Consider the following 13,127-nt stretch of genomic DNA (forward strand, 5'->3'; position numbering starts at 1 on the left):
TTGGAATGTTGCTATTCATTTTCATTTATTCATTAACCAATACCAATCATATTGTATTATTCTCTCATTAATTAATTAACCAATACCAATCATATTGTATTATTCTCTCATTAATTAATTAACCAATACCAATCATATTATATTACTCTCATTAATTAATTAACCAATACCAATCATATTGTATTATTCTCTCATTAATTAATTAACCAATACCAATCATATTAGATTACTCTCATTAATTACTTTTTAAAACATTTTTAAATCACATTGTTATAATGCCCTTTAAACCATCTGCCAAACACTCATACAAGATGTAAAACTCTTCCAATATTATCAACATCCAATGAAGCAAATGTCTGTAAAGTTATACTAAGTCCTACTGTAAAGTCGTTCTGTAAAGTCCTTCTGTAAAGTCCTACCAAGTCCTACTGTAAAGTCCTTCTGTAAAGTCCTACTAAGTCCTACTGTAAAGTCCTTCTGTAAAGTCCTACTAAGTCCTACTAAGTTACCTTACAGCCCCTTTGGACAAAGTAGTGCCCTAAATAATAGGGTGTTAGGACACGGCCCATGAGTTTTCCCTGACCAACCCATGTGATTAGACCAGGTAAAGGCCCTTTTTTCATAGATTGGTCCTTCAAGTCAATATGAACTAGCGAATTAAAGTCAGTGGCAGTATCAAACCATACAGGCCCCTTGGCCCAACGTAGTGCACTATATAAGGAATTAGGTGCCATTTGGGTCTAGCCCAGGAGCCCAGGTGAAACTCTGGGCCAGTCAGACCTAACCCAGTTCCTAACCGTCATCAATATTAGGGTTTAAAAGGCCCTCTTTCTCCCTAGATTGCTTTGAATCAGAAACTAATACATGAACCAGAAAACTTAAGTCAATCTTAAAGTCCAATGTCTGAAGTCACCATGTTTAGTGTTAGTATTAAACACTACTGTCCACAGAAAACTATATACAGTGCCTTGCGAAAGTATTCGGCCCCCTTGAACTTTGCGACCTTTTGCCACATTTCAGGCTTCAAACATAAAGATATGAAACTGTATTTTTTTGTGAAGAATCAACAACAAGTGGGACACAATCATGAAGTGGAACGACATTTCTTGGATATTTCAAACTTTTTTAACAAATCAAAAACTGAAAAATTGGGCGTGCAAAATTATTTAGCCCCTTTACTTTCAGTGCAGCAAACTCTCTCCAGAAGTTCAGTGAGGATCTCTGAATGATCCAATGTTGACCTAAATGACTAATGATGATAAATACAATCCACCTGTGTGTAATCAAGTCTCCGTATAAATGCACCTGCACTGTGATAGTCTCAGAGGTCCGTTAAAAGTGCAGAGAGCATCATGAAGAACAAGGAGCACACCAGGCAGGTCCGAGATACTGTTGTGAAGAAGTTTAAAGCCGGATTTGGATACAAAAAGATTTCCCAAGCTTTAAACATCCCAAGGAGCACTGTGCAAGCGATAATATTGAAATGGAAGGAGTATCAGACCTCTGCAAATCTACCAAGACCTGGCCGTCCCTCTAAACTTTCAGCTCATACAAGGACAAGACTGATCAGAGATGCAGCCAAGAGGCCCATGATCACTCTGGATGAACTGCAGAGATCTACAGCTGAGGTGGGAGACTCTGTCCATAGGACAACAATCAGTCGTATATTGCACAAATCTGGCCTTTATGGAAGAGTGGCAAGAAGAAAGCCATTTCTTAAAGATATCCATAAAAAGTGTTGTTTAAAGTTTGCCACAAGCCACCTGGGAGACACACCAAACATGTGGAAGAAGGTGCTCTGGTCAGATTAAACCAAAATTGAACTTTTTGGCAACAATGCAAAACGTTATGTTTGGCGTAAAAGCAACACAGCTGAACACACCATCCCCACTGTCAAACATGGTGGTGGAAGCATCATGGTTTGGGCCTGCTTTTCTTCAGCAGGGACAGGGAAGATGGTTAAAATTGATGGGAAGATGGATGGAGCCAAATACAGGACCATTCTGGAAGAAAACCTGATGGAGTCTGCAAAAGACCTGAGACTGGGACGGAGATTTTGTCTTCCAACAAGACAATGATCCAAAACATAAAGCAAAATCTACAATGGAATGGTTCAAAAATAAACATATCCAGGTGTTAGAATGGCCAAGTCAAAGTCCAGACCTGAATCCAATCGAGAATCTGTGGAAAGAACTGAAAACTGCTGTTCACAAATGCTCTCCATCCAACCTCACTGAGCTCGAGCTGTTTTGCAAGGAGGAATGGGAAAAAATTTCAGTCTCTCAATGTGCAAAACTGATAGAGACATACCCCAAGCGACTTACAGCTGTAATCGCAGCAAAAGGTGGCGCTACAAAGTATTAACTTAAGGGGGCTGAATAATTTTGCACGCCCAATTTTTCAGTTTTTGATTTGTTAAAAAAGTTTGAAATATCCAATAAATGTCGTTCCACTTCATGATTGTGTCCCACTTGTTGTTGATTCTTCACAAAAAAATACAGTTTTATATCTTTATGTTTGAAGCCTGAAATGTGGCAAAAGGTCGCAAAGTTCAAGGGGGCCGAATACTTTCGCAAGGCACTGTATCTGTCTTAGTCCAACCCTGTAGCACTACAGAATGTCTCAGACCAACTCCGTACCACTAAAGAATGTCTCAGACCAAACCTGTACAACTAAAGAATGTCTCAGACCAAACCTGTACCACTAAAGAGTGTCTCAGACCAATCCCGTACCAATACAGAATGTCTCAGACCAACCCCAAACCACTACAGAATGTATCAGACCAACCCCGAACCACTACAGAATGTCTCAGACCAACCCCGAACCACTACAGAATGTCTCAGACCAACCCCGAACCACTACAGAATGTCTAAGACCAACCCAGAACCACTACAGAATGTCTCAGACCAACCCCGTAGAACTACAGAATGTCTCAGACCAACCCCGTAGCACTACAGAATGTCTCAGACCAACCCCGAACCACTACAGAATGTCTCAGACCAACCCCGAACCACTACAGAATGTCTGAGACCAACCCCGAACCACTAAAGAATGTCTGAGACCAACCCCGAACCACTACAGAATGTCTCAGACCAACCCCGTACCACTACAGAATGTCTCAGACCAACCCCGTAGCACTACAGAATGTCTCAGACCAACCCCAAACCACTACAGAATGTCTCAGTCCAACCCCGAACCAATACAGAATGTCTCAGACCAACCCCGTACCACTACAGAATGTCTGAGACCAACCCCGAACCACTACAGAATGTCTCAGTCCAACCCCGAACCACTACAGAATGTCTCAGACCAACCCCGTTCCACTAAAGAATGTCTCAGACCAACCCCGAACCACTACCGAATGTCTCAGACCAACCCCGTAGAACTACAGAATGTCTCAGACCAACCCCGAACCACTACAGAATGTCTACCCCGAACCACTACAGAATGTCTCAGACCAACCCCGAACCACTACAGAATGTCTCAGACCAACCCGAACCACTACAGAATGTCTGAGACCAACCCCGAACCACTACAGAATGTCTCAGACCAACCCCGTACCACTACAGAATGTCTCAGACCAACCCCGTACCACTACAGAATGTCTGAGACCAACCCCATACAACTACAGAATGTCTGAGACCAACCCCGAACCACTACAGAATGTCTCAGACCAACCCGAACTACTACAGAATGTCTGAGACCAACCCCGAACCACTACAGAATGTCTCAGACCAACCCCGTACCACTACAGAATGTCTCAGACCAACCCCGTACCACTACAGAATGTCTGAGACCAACCCCGTACCACTACAGAATGTCTGAGACCAACCCCGAACCACTACAGAATGTCTCAGACCAACCCCGTACCACTACAGAATGTCTCAAACCAACCCCGTACCACTACAGAATGTCTCAGACCAACCCCGAACCACTACAGAATGTCTCAGACCAACCCGAACCACTACAGAATGTCTCAGACCAACCCCGAACCACTACCGAATGTCTCAGACCAACCCCGTAGAACTACAGAATGTCTCAGACCAACCCCGAACCACTACAGAATGTCTCAGACCAACCCGAACCACTACAGAATGTCTGAGACCAACCCCAAACCACTACAGAATGTCTCAGACCAACCCCGTACCACTACAGAATGTCTCAGACCAACCCCGTACCACTACAGAATGTCTGAGACCAACCCCGTACCACTACAGAATGTCTGAGACCAACCCCGAACCACTACAGAATGTCTCAGACCAACCCCGTACCACTACAGAATGTCTCAGACCAACCCCGTACCACTACAGAATGTCTCAGACCAACCCCGAACCACTACAGAATGTCTCAGACCAACCCCGAACCACTACAGAATGTCTCAGACCAACCCCGAACCACAACAGAATGTCTCAGACCAACCCCGTAGCACTACAGAATGTCTCAGACCAACCCTGTACCACTAAAGAATGTCTCAGACCAACCCCGAACCACTACCGAATGTCTCAGACCAACCCCGTACCACTACAGAATGTCTCAGACCAACCCCATAGCACAACAGAATGTCTCAGACCAACCCCGTACCACTACAGAATGTCTCAGTCCAACCCCGAACCACTACAGAATGTCTCAGTCCAACCCTGTACCACTACAGAATGTCTCAGTCCAACCCCGAACCACTACAGAATGTCTCAGACCAACCCCGTACCACTACAGAATGTCTCAGACCAACCCCGTACCACTACAGAATGTCTCAGACCAACCCCGTACCACTACAGAATGTCTCAGACCAACCCCGAACCACTACAGAATGTCTCAGACCAACCCCGAACCACTACAGAATGTCTCAGACCAACCCCGAACCACTACCGAATGTCTCAGACCAACCCCGTAGAACTACAGAATGTCTCAGACCAACCCCGAACCACTACAGAATGTCTCAGACCAACCCCGAACCACTACAGAATGTCTCAGACCAACCCGAACCAATACAGAATGTCTGAGACCAACCCCAAACCACTACAGAATGTCTCAGACCAACCTCGTACCACTACAGAATGTCTCAGACCAACCCCGTACCACTACAGAATGTCTGAGACCAACCCCGTACCACTACAGAATGTCTGAGACCAACCCCGAACCACTACAGAATGTCTCAGACCAACCCCGTACCACTACAGAATGTCTCAGACCAACCCCGTACCACTACAGAATGTCTCAGACCAACCCCGAACCACTACAGAATGTCTCAGACCAACCCCGAACCACTACAGAATGTCTCAGACCAACCCCGAACCACAACAGAATGTCTCAGACCAACCCCGTAGCACTACAGAATGTCTCAGACCAACCCTGTACCACTAAAGAATGTCTCAGACCAACCCCGAACCACTACCGAATGTCTCAGACCAACCCCGTACCACTACAGAATGTCTCAGACCAACCCCATAGCACAACAGAATGTCTCAGACCAACCCCGTACCACTACAGAATGTCTCAGTCCAACCCCGAACCACTACAGAATGTCTCAGTCCAACCCTGTACCACTACAGAATGTCTCAGACCAACCCCGAACCACTACAGAATGTCTCAGACCAACCCCGAACCACTACAGAATGTCTCAGACCAACCCCGAACCACTACCGAATGTCTCAGACCAACCCCGTAGAACTACAGAATGTCTCAGACCAACCCCGAACCACTACAGAATGTCTCAGACCAACCCCGAACCACTACAGAATGTCTCAGACCAACCCGAACCACTACAGAATGTCTGAGACCAACCCCAAACCACTACAGAATGTCTCAGACCAACCTCGTACCACTACAGAATGTCTCAGACCAACCCCGTACCACTACAGAATGTCTGAGACCAACCCCGTACCACTACAGAATGTCTGAGACCAACCCCGAACCACTACAGAATGTCTCAGACCAACCCCGTACCACTACAGAATGTCTCAGACCAACCCCGTACCACTACAGAATGTCTCAGACCAACCCCGAACCACTACAGAATGTCTCAGACCAACCCCGAACCACTACAGAATGTCTCAGACCAACCCCGAACCACAACAGAATGTCTCAGACCAACCCCGTAGCACTACAGAATGTCTCAGACCAACCCTGTACCACTAAAGAATGTCTCAGACCAACCCCGAACCACTACCGAATGTCTCAGACCAACCCCGTACCACTACAGAATGTCTCAGACCAACCCCATAGCACAACAGAATGTCTCAGACCAACCCCGTACCACTACAGAATGTCTCAGTCCAACCCCGAACCACTACAGAATGTCTCAGTCCAACCCTGTACCACTACAGAATGTCTCAGTCCAACCCCGAACCACTACAGAATGTCTCAGTCCAACCCCGTACCACTACAGATAGTCTCAGTCCAACCCTGTACCACTACAGAATGTCTCAGTCCAACCCCGAACCACTACAGAATGTCTCAGTCCAACCCCGTACCACTACAGAATGTCTCAGTCCAACCCCGAACCACTACAGAATGTCTCAGTCCAACCCTGTACCACTACAGAATGTCTCAGTCCAACCCTGTACCACTACAGAATGTCTCAAAACAACCCGTATCACTACAGAATGTCTCAGACATTTACATTTTAGTAATTTAACAGACACTGTTATCCATAGACTTACAGGAGCAACTAGTGTTAAGTGCTTTGCTCGAGGGCACATCGGTAGATTTTTCACCTAGCCGGCTCAGGGATTCAAATTACTGGCCAAACACTCTTAACCACTAGGCTACCCGACCAACCTTGTACCCTTACCGACCCCTGCCACAGTCACCTTGGGCATCAGTAAGATTGTGGGGAAGTCTGAAAAGGCACTCTATTCCCGAGCATAATATTTTTCCTCTAGTGTCCTACGGTTCCAGGAGAATCTCTGGACCCTAAGATCCAACTCATGTTCAGTTCCAGTCAGATGGTGTTGGGGGCTGGTCCTGTTGACACAGAGGAAGGGGAGGAGTCAGAGCTGCTCATCACGAGGGGGACTCCGCCCACACACTCCTCTGCCACCTCCCCATCCTCATTCCCTCCAATCAGGCCCTGGCGTCGCAAGTTGATGATGGAGTCAGCGATGATGCGAGCAGTCTTCTTCTGGTATCCACCAGATGTCACCATCAGGATGGGAATCCCTCTCCTTCGTGCTGCCCGGAACACTATTTCATCCCTCTTTATGATGCCCTAGAAGAGAGGAGCATTTAAGCCTCAGTTTGAGTCTAGACAGCCTCTAGAAAACGGTTTCATCATTTTGTCTTTGACATTTAATCTTAGTGCACAATAACAACCCAAAGCTATGAGGATGAGGAAACGCTCCATGACGTCATATTATGGTAGAATCATTCCACACCCTTTCCCCTGAGGGACTGGAGCTCTGTGTTTCTACTCCTCTCTGCCCCCATGCTTCCCTTTCCCCTCTATTCACAGACATTAACCCCAGCGTTGCCAGGTGGAAGGAGACATCTGGACAGTCCCCCCAAATACACACCCCCCCTCAGGGGGGAGAGGTGGAGACATGACAATGAGGACAGCTGGACTGGAGGGTTTAAAGAACAAGTGATTACCATCTCAGGGAATGGAAAGACTGACTCCCCTACCAAACCTATGTGGTGAGATAGCCAGTCCCCTACCAACCCTACCAGTGTTGAGATAGCCAGTCCCCTACCAACACTACCAGTGGTGAGATAGACAGCCCCTACCAACCCTACCAGTGTTGAGATAGACAGTCCCCTACCAACCCTACATGTGGTGAGATAGCCAGTCCCCTACCAACCCTACCAGTGGTGAGATAGACAGTCCCCTACCAACCCTACCAGTGTTGAGATAGCCAGTCCCCTACCAGTGGTGAGATAGCCAGTCCCCTACCAACCCTACCAGTGGTGAAATAGCCAGTCCCCTACCAACACTACCAGTGGTGAGATAGCCAGTCCCCTACCAACCCTACCAGTGGTGAGATAGCCAGTCCCCTACCAACACTACCAGTGGTGAAATAGCCAGTCCCCTACCATTACTACCAGTGGTGAGATAGCCAGTCCCCTACCAACCCTACCAGTGGTGAGATAGCCAGTCCCCTACCAACCCTACCAGTGGTGAAATAGCCAGTCCCCTACCAACACTACCAGTGGTGAGATAGCCAGTCCCCTACCAACCCTACCAGTGGTGAGATAGACAGTCCCCTACCAACACTACCAGTGGTGAGATAGCCAGTCCCCTACCAGTGGTGAGATAGCCAGTCCCCTACCAACCCTACCAGTGGTGAGATAGCCAGTCCCCTACCAACCCTACATGTGGTGAGATAGCCAGTCCCCTACCAACCCTACCAGTGGTGAGATAGCCAGTCCCCTACCAACCCTACCAGTGGTGAGATAGCCAGTCCACTACCAACCCTACCAGTGTTGAGATAGCCAGTCCCCTACCAACCCTACCAGTGGTGAGATAGCCAGTCCCCTACCAACCCTACCAGTGGTGAGATAGCCAGTCCCCTACCAACACTACCAGTGGTGAGATAGCCAGTCCCCTACCAGTGGTGAGATAGCCAGTCCCCTACCAACCCTACCAGTGGTGAGATAGCCAGTCCCCTACCAACACTACCTGTGGTGAGATAGACAGTCCCCTACCAACCCTACATGTGGTGAGATAGCCAGTCCCCTACCAGTGGTGAGATAGCCAGTCCCCTACCAACACTACCAGTGGTGAGATAGCCAGTCCCCTACCAACCCTACCAGTGGTGAGATAGCCAGTCCCCTACCAACACTACCAGTGGTGAGATAGCCAGTCCCCTACCAGTGGTGAGATAGCCAGTCCCCTACCAACCCTACCAGTGGTGAGATAGCCAGTCCCCTACCAACACTACCAGTGGTGAGATAGCCAGTCCCCTACCAGTGGTGAGATAGCCAGTCCCCTACCAACACTACCAGTGGTGAGATAGCCAGTCCCCTACCAACACTACCAGTGGTGAGATAGCCAGTCCCCTACCAACCCTACCAGTGGTGAGATAGCCAGTCCCCTACCAACCCTACCAGTGGTGAGATAGCCAGTCCCCTACCAGTGGTGAGATAGCCAGTCCCCTACCAACACTACCAGTGGTGAGATAGCCAGTCCCCTACCAGTGGTGAGATAGCCAGTCCCCTACCAACACTACCAGTGGTGAGATAGCCAGTCCCCTACCAACACTACCAGTGGTGAGATAGCCAGTCCCCTACCAACCCTACCAGTGGTGAGATAGCCAGTCCCCTACCAACACTACCAGTGGTGAGATAGCCAGTCCCCTACCAGTGGTGAGATAGCCAGTCCCCTACCAACACTACCAGTGGTGACATAGCCAGTCCCCTACCAACCCTACCAGTGGTGAGATAGACAGTCCCCTACCAACACTACATGGTGACATAGCCAGTCCCCTACCAACCCTACCTGTGGTGAGATAGCCAGTCCCCTACCAACCCTACCAGTGGTGAGATAGCCAGTCCCCTACCAACCCTACCAGTGGTGAGATAGCCAGTCCCCTACCAACCCTACCAGTGGTGAGATAGCCAGTCCCCTACCAACCCTACCTGTGGTGAGATAGCCAGTCCCCTACCAACCCTACCAGTGGTGAGATAGACAGTCCCCTACCAACCCTACCAGTGGTGAGATAGCCAGTCCCCTACCAGTGGTGGGATAGCCAGTCCCCTACCAACCCTACCAGTGGTGAGATAGACAGTCCCCTACCAACACTACCAGTGGTGAGATAGCCAGTCCCCTACCAGTGGTGAGATAGCCAGTCCCCTACCAGTGGTGAGATAGCCAGTCCCCTACCAACCCTACCAGTGGTGAGATAGACAGTCCCCTACCAGTGGTGAGATAGACAGTCCCCTACCAACACTACCAGTGTTGAGATAGCCAGTCCCCTACCAGTGGTGAGATAGCCAGTCCCCTACCAACACTACCAGTGGTGAGATAGACAGTCCCCTACCAACCCTACATGTGGTGAGATAGCCAGTCCCCTACCAACACTACCAGTGGTGAGATAGCCAGTCCCCTACCAACACTACCAGTGGTGAGATAGCCAGTCCCCTACCAACACTACCAGTGGTGAGATAGCCAGTCCCCTACCAACCCTACCTGTGGTGAGATAGCCAGTCCCCTACCAACACTACCAGTGGTGAGATAGACAGTCCCCTACCAACCCTACATGTGGTGAGATAGCCAGTCCCCTACCAACCCTACATGTGGTGAGATAGCCAGTCCCCTACCAACACTACCAGTGGTGAGATAGCCAGTCCCCTACCAACACTACCAGTGGTGAGATAGACAGTCCCCTACCAACCCTACATGTGGTGAGATAGCCAGTCCCCTACCAACACTACCAGTGGTGAGATAGCCAGTCCCCTACCAACACTACCAGTGGTGAGATAGCCAGTCCCCTACCAACACTACCAGTGGTGAGATAGCCAGTCCCCTACCAACCCTACCTGTGGTGAGATAGCCAGTCCCCTACCAACCCTACCAGTGGTGAGATAGCCAGTCCCCTACCAACACTACCAGTGGTGAGATAGCCAGTCCCCTACCAGTGGTGAGATAGCCAGTCCCCTACCAACCCTACCAGTGGTGAGATAGCCAGTCCCCTACCAACCCTACCAGTGGTGAGATAGACAGTCCCCTACCAACCCTACATGTGGTGAGATAGCCAGTCCCCTACCAACCCTACCAGTGTTGAGATAGCCAGTCCCCTACCAACCCTACCAGTGGTGAGATAGCCAGTCCCCTACCAACACTACCAGTGGTGAGATAGCCAGTCCCCTACCAACCCTACCAGTGGTGAGATAGCCAGTCCCCTACCAACCCTACCAGTGGTGAGATAGACAGTCCCCTACCAACCCTACATGTGGTGAGATAGCCAGTCCCCTACCAACCCTACCAGTGGTGAGATAGCCAGTCCCCTACCAACACTACCAGTGGTGAGATAGCCAGTCCCCTACCAGTGGTGAGATAGCCAGTCCCCTACCAACCCTACCAGTGGTGAGATAGCCAGTCCCCTACCAACCCTACCAGTGGTGAGATAGACAGTCCCCTACCAACCCTACATGTGGTGAGATAGCCAGTCCCCTACCAACCCTACCAGTGGTGAGATAGCCAGTCCCCTACCAACACTACCAGTGGTGAGATAGCCAGTCCCCTACCAACCCTACCAGTGTTGAGATAGCCAGTCCCCTACCAGTGGTGAGATAGCCAGTCCCCTACCAACCCTACCAGTGTTGAGATAGCCAGTCCCCTACCAACCCTACCAGTGGTGAGATAGCCAGTCCCCTACCAACCCTACCAGTGGTGAGATAGCCAGTCCCCTACCAACACTACCAGTGGTGAGATAGCCAGTCCCCTACCAACACTACATGTGGTGAAATAGCCAGTCCCCTACCAACCCTACATGTGGTGAAATAGCCAGTCCCCTACCAACCCTACCTGTGGTGAGATAGCCAGCCCTCCCAGGGGGTCTCCGTCTAGGATGTCTGTCCCGGCGTTGTATACTATGATGTCAGGCCGGACCTCATTGAGAGCACCCTCCGAGTGGAGCTCTACCTTCTGGAGGTACTCATCATCCTCTGTCCCCCAGTCCAGCTCCACCTTACGCTTTATGGCTCCTGAGAGAGACATAGACAGACAGGTAGACAGACAGGTAGACAGACAGGTCCTCCGTCCCCTAGTACCTTACATTTAATCGCCCCGGGAAACACAACAATGTACAGTGCATTCGGAAAGTATTGTATTCAGACCCCTTGCTATGAGATTCGAAATTGAGCTCAGGTGCATCCTGTTTCCATTGATAGAGCCCATAGTGCTTATAGAACCCATAGTGCCCAAGAACCCAAGTCATTTCATGCCTGTTATACTTATTTATATTTTAAATGTGTTATGAATTAGACTACTTTAAATGTGTTATGAATTAAACTATTTTACATTTGTTTTGAAAGTACAGCAGAATAATGAGACACTGATTTAACCTCCTGAAATAAATCAACTGTACAGGTCCAACACACACACACTTTTTGCACCGACACACACACATACACACACACACTTTTCCAGCAGGTATGGAGAGGGTTTGTTTGAGAGGGACAGAATGAGAATAGTCTTCATGTAGAGGGGTAGAGAGTCAGAGCAGAGAAATCTCTTTAGGCAGCAGAGTGGGACAGGTCAGAGTCTGCCCCCTGTGGGACACAAAAATAAAACCACTTCTCTATACAGCAACAAACTATAAGAATATTATCGAACCACTATTGATTTCATGGTCCAGTGGCCTCGTACACATATCAAAACACAATATCCAATTTAGTACCCCAAAAAAACAATATGGAGATCATTTTGCGTACCCGTCTCTAGGGTAGATGTATTGGTTGTAGAGGGTTAGGGGTCATAGGTTAGTGGTATCTTACTCTTTGCGTATCCGTCTCTAGGGTAGATGTATTGGTTGTAGAGGGTAAGGGGTCATAGGTTAGTGGTATCTTACTCTTTGCGTATCCGTCTCTAGGGTAGATGTATTGGTTGTAGAGGGTTAGGGGTCATAGGTTAGTGGTATCTTACTCTTTGCGTATCCGTCTCTAGGGTAGATGTATCGGTTGTAGAGGGTTAGAGGTATCTTACTCTTTGCGTATCCGTCTCTAGGGTAGATGTATCGGTTGTAGAGGGTTAGGGGGTCATAGGTTAGTGGTATCTTACTCTTTGCGTATCCGTCTCTAGGGTAGATGTATCGGTTGTAGAGGGTTAGGGGTCATAGGTTAGAGGTATCTTACTCTTTGCGTATCCGTCTCTAGGGTAGATGTATCGGTTATAGAGGGTTAGGGGTATCTTACTCTTTGCGTATCCGTCTCTAGGGTAGATGTATCGGTTGTAGAGGGTTAGAGGTATCTTACTCTTTGCGTATCCGTCTCTAGGGTAGATGTATCGGTTGTAGAGGGTTAGGGGTCATAGGTTAGTGGTATCTTACTCTTTGCGTATCCGTCTCTAGGGTAGATGTATCGGTTGTAGAGGGTTAGGGGTATCTTACTCTTTGCGTATTCGTCTCTAGGGTAGATGTATCGGTTGTAGAGGGTTAGGGGTATCTTACTCTTTGCGTATCCGTCTCTAGGGT

General features: G+C 48.7%; 1 protein-coding gene across 5 annotated transcripts in view; it reads right to left on the reverse strand.

The window, feature by feature from the left end:
- Nucleotides 1-4,946: 4,946 nt before the first annotated feature.
- hdac11 (histone deacetylase 11) overlaps nucleotides 4,947-13,127 on the reverse strand; it is a 55,033-nt gene continuing 46,852 nt past the window's right edge. For all 5 annotated transcript variants that reach the window (XM_036984363.2, XM_090242165.1, XM_036984361.2 and 2 more), the window contains 2 exons: nucleotides 11,462-11,640; nucleotides 4,947-7,207 (listed from right to left, as the gene is read on the reverse strand). In XM_036984363.2, the coding sequence (XP_036840258.1) occupies nucleotides 6,941-7,207; nucleotides 11,462-11,640 (446 nt within the window). In that variant the 3' untranslated portion in view covers nucleotides 4,947-6,940. The remainder of the gene's footprint in view (nucleotides 7,208-11,461; nucleotides 11,641-13,127) is intronic.

This window comes from Oncorhynchus mykiss, chromosome 7 (assembly GCF_057628025.1).
Source record: "Oncorhynchus mykiss isolate SJ-2025 chromosome 7, ASM5762802v1, whole genome shotgun sequence".
NCBI classification, from domain to species: domain Eukaryota; kingdom Metazoa; phylum Chordata; class Actinopteri; order Salmoniformes; family Salmonidae; genus Oncorhynchus; species Oncorhynchus mykiss.